The sequence below is a fragment of the Cyclopterus lumpus genome, chromosome 6, assembly GCF_009769545.1.
Source record: "Cyclopterus lumpus isolate fCycLum1 chromosome 6, fCycLum1.pri, whole genome shotgun sequence".
In the NCBI taxonomy this organism is placed as follows: domain Eukaryota; kingdom Metazoa; phylum Chordata; class Actinopteri; order Perciformes; family Cyclopteridae; genus Cyclopterus; species Cyclopterus lumpus.
The window spans coordinates 10,623,104-10,630,427 of NC_046971.1; the positions used below are offsets into that span (position 1 = coordinate 10,623,104).

General features: G+C 37.5%; 1 protein-coding gene across 1 annotated transcript; it reads right to left on the bottom strand.

Moving 5' to 3' along the window:
- Nucleotides 1-1,470: 1,470 nt before the first annotated feature.
- morf4l1 (mortality factor 4 like 1) lies at nt 1,471-6,580 on the bottom strand. The gene is made up of 12 exons (XM_034536049.1): nt 6,432-6,580; nt 5,471-5,517; nt 5,304-5,371; nt 5,124-5,210; nt 4,702-4,779; nt 4,552-4,577; nt 4,240-4,331; nt 3,965-4,066; nt 3,143-3,231; nt 2,832-3,004; nt 2,033-2,117; nt 1,471-1,949 (listed from the first exon to the last, which is right to left on the bottom strand). The coding sequence occupies exons 1-12, from the start codon at nt 6,469-6,471 to the stop codon at nt 1,865-1,867; spliced, it is 972 nt and encodes a 323-aa protein (XP_034391940.1). The 5' UTR covers nt 6,472-6,580; the 3' UTR covers nt 1,471-1,864.
- Nucleotides 6,581-7,324: the final 744 nt, after the last annotated feature.

Here is a 7,324-nt window from a genome sequence, read left to right on the forward strand (position 1 = left end):
GGAGTCCTCCGTCACATTGAGACGTGGTATTGAATCAAATGCAGAAGGAATCGCTTCTTTAAATTTAGCTACAGCACTGTCAGTTAGACATCTGGTGTAGAAACTTTTGACTAACGGTGTTATGAGGTAATGGTCTGACAGAAGAGGGTTCTGTGGAAAGACCTCAAAATGCTCAATGTCAATGCCATATGAAAGAACAAAGTCGAGGGTGTGGCCAAAGCAGTGAGTGGGTTTCTGTACTCTCTGACAGAAGCCAATCGAGTCCAACAATGAGATAAATGCAGCACTAACGCAATCATTATCAATATCCACATGAATATTAAAATCTCCTACAATAATAAACATATTGAATACATTGTTGAATTTTTCAATGTTCAAGACCAAAACTTGAATTTTCAGGTTCAAATCTTTTTTTCAAACGAGCAAAACTATTGGCCTGGATTTGGCTCCATAGCCCCCGGGATGCATATGACTTTGGTCCCTGGCTTCGCTATCTTCACGTTTCTGACTATGGAGCTACCTGAGTGGGTTTCTCAGCGGGTGCGTCGCTGAGTGGGGAAAACTGGTTCGAAACGTGAAGAGGTTGGTGGTGCTCAGTGGACTTCTGTTTAGACTTAAAACCCCTTCGAACAGTCACCCAGCCATCCGGCTGCTCTGGGGCTGCTGGGGAACAGCTAACAGAGGCTAGCTCTAATGGCACCTTTGCCTGATTAGACCTCCTCGCTGTCTGTCCATCACTATCCTGCTAGTTTCATGACATCATAACTCACAGCATGACTATGCTCAATTTCACTTGAATCGTGTGGCTACTGGCCTCGACATGTGTGTACTGGAAACAGGATAATCAAATCATTGTTTTGTATGTCTGTACTAAATCAGATTTGACCATTTCAGAAAATAAAGCCAACAAAAAGCTGAGGCAAAAAGGTCAAAGCTCACTCCAAAATGAAAGTGAATACTTAGTTTTGACTCGTCTCGCATAGCCAGGCCTCTCTCCACAGTGCACAACTCCACAGTATACAATTATATATATATATATTTTATAACAATTATATTATTATTTTTCATATTCAATTAGAATAAATGCAAAAGTAAGCATGCAATAAGCAGAAAGCCTTTAGTTTCATATTGATATCAGCTCCTCATGCAGAAATTACCACTAAATATACAATACTGTGTAGTTTCAAACAATTTGTTCATGGATACTCAAAGTAATAACTAAACAGTTCTTCTCTGAAGCAGCTGACTTTTTAGGCAAAATGTCCACTAGTCTAAATTACCTTTTGCCTATGAAATAAATGCACCAGAGAATAGAGCATTTACGACTCCAATATGCTCAAGTTAGGAGGATGTACTGCCGTCAATAACAGTACAAATAACAACAACAAGCAATTTAATTCCCCCTGTAGATAAAAAGATGGACAATAAATTGCACCTTAATCTTATATTTGATATATTGAGATACACCAACAACTTGAGAATGAGTTTTTTATTAGAAAATGATGACAGCCTACAAGACAAATTTAGCCAGCATTTGAACCAAGACAGGAAACCAAAAATAATCATGATGAAATTCCTTTTCAAAAGATCTTGGTAAACCACCAGACAAAACAAGTATCATAGAAACTAAAAAGTGGTACTCAAAAACATACCAATACAGGAAGAGCGTACTCAGCAGCTTTCCACATGAAAGAAAATGAATTTGTCCAGGGATTAGTGTGACATCTTGCTCTGATCCTTCTTCCTTAATAAATCAACAGATCTCGCACAATCAGTTCTCCAAAGGCTTTTTGTGAAATCACATCCTTTCGACGGGTACGAACGTTGTCTCCAAACTTCAACACATAAAGGCTTCAAAAAAACCTTAAACAGCCTTGCGGTGGTACTCTGGAGGGGCAACTTCATAGTCACTTGCATTGAAGAGCGATGCAGAGTTCTTTACAAGATACCTGGAATGGAGTTGTATTTTATTAATTTCTGGTCCAGATCAATCAATACAAGCCTTATTAATGAGAGTTTTGTGAATACTCACTTAAGGAAGTCTTGTAGATAACTGAGCAGCAGTGCAAGGCTCTTCTCATCCAGAGGAGTGTACGCCAGCATAGCTCCAATTCTCACTTTGAAAACCAAACAAAGGCAGAACAATGTTATACACAAACCTCATCTTCATGTATAATTACATTAATATTAGAAACACTTCCATAATTCCACTTATCCTCAAGTAGGTAATTCAAGTGATGAAGAGAATATCATAGCAGGTTAGGATACAGTAACATGTCTTATGTGTGCACATTGTAAAGCCCACTGAGGCAAATTTGGGATTTTGGGCTATACAAAATAAACTGAATTCAATTATCGATGGCCTAAATTGTACACCATGTTTTATATGTTGATTTTTTTGAAAGGATTTTAACTTTAATTTGCCATGCATCTCAGAAGGCAGATGTCTGTTTGCAAACTTGATGTTTAATGCAAACAATAAAGCAGCTACAGCTCAGTGCCGAGACAAACATATTCAATCTTTTTTTTTTGTACTTGTGAGGAGCAACACAACCTACTCTACAACCTGAACTACTGTAGCTTTCATGCAGATACCAATTCAAACTGTTATGACAGAGAGCTCAAGTCAGTTTACCACAAGTTACCATGGCGATCTACCCAGGCGTGTCCATTGGTGATTTGATACCTTATTGTGCCAATTCAACTTTTACTGGGATTACTTCTACAGTCAGATTACTGTAGAAGTTTTAAGTAGCAATGCATTAAAGCTTCTCTTCTCAAAAATAATATATATATACCACAGCAGAGTAATGTTGTGCAGGTGTTTTTACCAAAGAGTCGGAGGAGGTGAGGAGCGCCGTAGATTTGAGACAAAGATGTATCTGGGTGGTTGGCCAGGATGTCTGCGTACTGTGGCCTCTCAAATTTGTAGAGAAGTTGCGTCCCCAGCATGACACTGAAATATTCCCGGATACCAGCAACCACCTCATTCACAGCAAACTCCCTGAGTAGTGAAGGAAAAACAAGTTTTAATTCCCAAGCTGTAATTCACATTTATGCACTGCCTGCATGGTTTACAACAGAGTAGCAAGTATGAAAACAAAAACAAATCACTGAAAAAACCAACAATGTATATTTTTACTTGCTGTCAGAGTTTCCTCTTGATTTCTTGTAGTTTGCATAATCTTCAAGGACGGCATCAACGCTCTTTTTGGCCGGTAGGTGGAAAAGCTGGAGGCATAAAACAAAAAGGACAAAAAGAAACACAAATAAATAACTTTGAAATGTCATCAGGGCTCTTTTGGTTTAATTAAATTAAATCAAACGACAGAGCGACACCCCATAAACACAGCACCCTCAGTAGCACATACAGTACAGTACATGCATGCAAACATGATTGAGGGCATTCCAAAAGACAGGGTGTGTGTTATAAGGATGAAACCTCCTGAAACTATTTCTTGTAAGCAATCATGTATTTCATTTATTCAAGGACAAACTAAAACCTACACTGTAAATTGACCACCACTAGATAACTTTATTGTTAATTTATTCTCTGCTCCAAACAACAACAATGAGTCTCATACGCATTGCCTTGGATCAGTCAAAATAAAATCTTAGTTAAATAGTCAATTTTGGTTGAATTTGCACTTCTCAGTGTAGCTACAGGGCATTTAGCTAGCAGACTCTGCTCTCATTACCCAGATAGAAAAATAAATCAGTGTTGTTGGTTCCGCTATCTGGATCTGCGGGACGTTAATGCTAATGAGTTGATAAATAAAAATAAATAAATAAGATGTTACTACTACTTCTCATGTCTTAGCATTTTTAAGACTTTTAAAAGATTGACTTGAGGCATTTTCATAAAATGTGCCTTTTAAGGATCTGCAGGAACCATAGTTGTATTGTAAATACATGGGATAATATTAATGAAGACAAATACGGTGTCGATTTTAAGGTTACAAACCTGTTTTTGCCGTGTAATCAGGTCCCAGTCATCCACCAGCCATGGTTTCAGCTCCTCTGGGATTTTTACTTTAACCTCCACTCGATTTATAAAGGTCTCCTCCTGAGCAGACAGGAATACATTTAACAGAATGTTTACGCAGTTAAAAAAAAAACTGAACCATACCAACAGAAAATTAGACTTCTTACGTTCAGTTCAGCTCAGTATTATTTTACATTATCCAAAGAAATATAAAAATCACCAATTAGAACCATAATTACTAATTATGAACTTACACTTTCAACAGTTGGGTCAACGCGTGCCCTCTTCTTTCGTGGAGGGTGAGTTGGGTCACCTCCTGAACTAGTCCCTTCTCCTGCACCAGGAGCTGCAAGATCAGAAGCATACCCAACTTATTTCATTCATAAAAAAGTAAATCACATCATTGTGACATTATTGTATGACTCTAATTATACTTGTATTTACTTGATAGTTGACAGCTTCTGTTGTAAAGTTGACGGAAAAAAACTGCTGATTGATTTTGGAGGGCATGCATCCAAAAGGTGTCTGTCTACTATATAAATACACAACAGGACATTCATGCTTACTCTTTTGTTTGTTCTTTTTGGTTTTCCTACAAAAGACAAAAGGACAAGTGTTAAAATAATAATTTATAAAATCATTCACATGTATCAGATCACCAAAACTGGAGAAATCACAGCAGCTGACATGTAGAATAACAAATGACTTAAACTCACACATCATTTTTCTGCGGTGGAGCAGGTATCTTCTTATTTGGCGCAGCACCCCTCATTCTTCCTTCTACATAATGGTCTCTACATTAAGAAAACAATTACTTAATACATATTTCATATTAAAGTCAAGACAGTTTTCAGGAGATTTCAGGACACAGACTCCAGTTGGTGACTTTACGCAGTACATTTAACAAACCCCAATTGCGTTGTTTTCTTTTGTAGACATACATAACAGCCTGTTCTCTGTGCCCCAGTGTGTTGTAACACATTATATCTTATATACAATGTTAATCATGTAGAACACCATGTTCTACTAAAATTAGGCAATGACTGTATTTTGCCTCTTTCCGTGGACCCTGTTCATAAAATAACTCCTGACGGTATCTGTAAACACTAACATTTGTAAAAAGGGAGAATAGACTTACTGATTGGCCCTCTGAAGCTCTTTCTGTTTCTGCAGATTACTGTCCACATACTTCAGCACTCTGCTTTCAGGAACCCATTCGTCCCAGCTGGAATATAAAACACCAAGCAAGAAATCAAGCACATGGGCAATCTTTACAGTACTACTATTAAAGATTAGATCTATCCAAACAAAAACTTACTTCTTATTCCAACCACTGTAATGAATAAAGTATTTGATTTGTTTTTCCTTGATGTTTATCTTAACACACTGCAAAGAAAGACACAATTCATTGTCAAACAAATGTCATATCAGAGACACAGAGGAGGATCACATGATCAGAGTAACAGGCTAACTAAAGCAGCCTACCTTAGCTTCGTAGAGCAATGGCCCATGAAAACACAGCACTCTTTCACCTGAACAGAGTGTTGGTCAATTAAAATCAGCATGAGAGCAGTCCAAGTAAAACACGATGCAATTGTAAAGCTCACTAAACTACTCCTACATACAAACACACACAAGAAGCATAATTACACCGTAAACTTACATTCTTGCACATCAACAACCAACACCAGTCTCTTTGTAATAGCCGAGAGCTTGCAGAACTTTAATTTACATAAGTTTCAATTGAGAGGGTCGTAATTATTATTGTATACAAATATATATATATATTTTAAATACATAATTTAAAAAGGCAACTTGGTACTGATCAATAATGTCAGAAACGAAATTCACTCAGCTCTAAAAACGTAAATAACTTGTTTTATTCTTTTACAATTAGCGTAAAAGAAAACAATGAGTAACCAATACACATGTGATATATATTACAATTAATTACTTAGCGTTAACCAATGTATCCAATATAGATTTGATTTACTTGGGAGAAGTTGATTTGACACAGTAACAAAAAAACACTAAAAGTACTTTCAATACACGATGTACGTGTCATATTAAAGAGAGCTGCAGGACACCAGCCAGCTCGGACTCAGGTGGGCGGTTAAATCAATGGGGCGCTAACGCTGCCTGAAGGAAGCTACCGCTTTTAGTTAGCTGGGAATTAACTAGCGTTAGATCGCAGGAATTCAAACCACGACTTCACTGTTACACAAACGTACTGCTAAAAATACACCATGTTGTAAAATAAATAACCATCGCGTCAAATTAAAAATTAAAAATCACCAAGACCTGGTATGTGCCACAACAATGAAGGCAACGCTAGCGGTTCGGCGGCGGCAGTGTCAAAGCTAGCTAACACCGCGGACCTTTCCGAAGGCTCCAGCACAGACATACACTATACATCTACCAGGAATGAAAACAGACAACTTGTTACCTTCTTGAAATTTAGGTTTCGGGTCCTGTTTCGGCGCCATTCACGGATTAAACTATCAAAATATGGGGAAAATTGCTAGCTCCCATTCCAGTCTGAAACGGCGCCGCTCTCTAAAAACGTCATAACCAACGCAATGACGCATTAATACCGCGACCAGTGATGCGCCTGAAAGCAAAGAACATTTATATGTTCCTCGCCTGAATTTCGCTGTAAATTCATGATTGAAATTAAACGCCAAATGTAAATGTATTAAAAAGAAAATAACTGTCTTTTCAATACGTTTGTGTTATATGTAATGAGCGTCTTCTTAAATTTTCCCGTTGGTATTTTAGTGGTATGTTTTAGACATAAAAAGATAGATAAGACTTAAAATAGATGAAAAGACTGAGGCCACGAGTCACGATTCAGCCAACGCAACTGTACCCCTCAAGGAAAAGTTTTCTATCAAGGAAAATTAGTAACGTGTTCTGATTTCTATATATATTTTCAAAAATTTGCTGTTTCTGATGGTTCAAAACTACCATTTCCGGGATTACAATGCAGAAATGCACCATCCCGTAATGAAGTGTAATTTAAATTTAAATTGTCCTTAAAATATATCCAACCCATATTTTAATAGACAATACTTGGGATGCGACCTGCCCTGCATTTCTTTTACATTCAGAGATTAGATGGGGACTATATGGTAAATGTTTACATTTCTAAGCAATACGTACTGCCCTGCAAACCCATTCTAGTGTTTCATATACAGGTTATTAGCTGAAGTCCCTTTGGTTCCATGAAACACCCCTATGTCTGTATAGACCCTAAAGGCTGCCTTCCTGTTCAGTGTGCCAGTGCAGGGCATAAATATTGTACATATTTGTAGAAAAAGCTGAGCCACCACCTCAGAA

Coding starts and splice junctions, on each gene's coding strand:
- morf4l1 (XM_034536049.1), bottom strand. CDS start 6,471: ATGGCGCCGAAACAGGACCCGAAACCTAAATTTCAAGAAG. Junction 5,518..6,431: donor GAAACCTAAATTTCAAGAAG/GTAACAAGTTGT, acceptor CACTCTGTTCAG/GTGAAAGAGTGCTGTGTTTT. Junction 5,372..5,470: donor CATTGCTCTACGAAGCTAAG/GTAGGCTGCTTT, acceptor CTTTCTTTGCAG/TGTGTTAAGATAAACATCAA.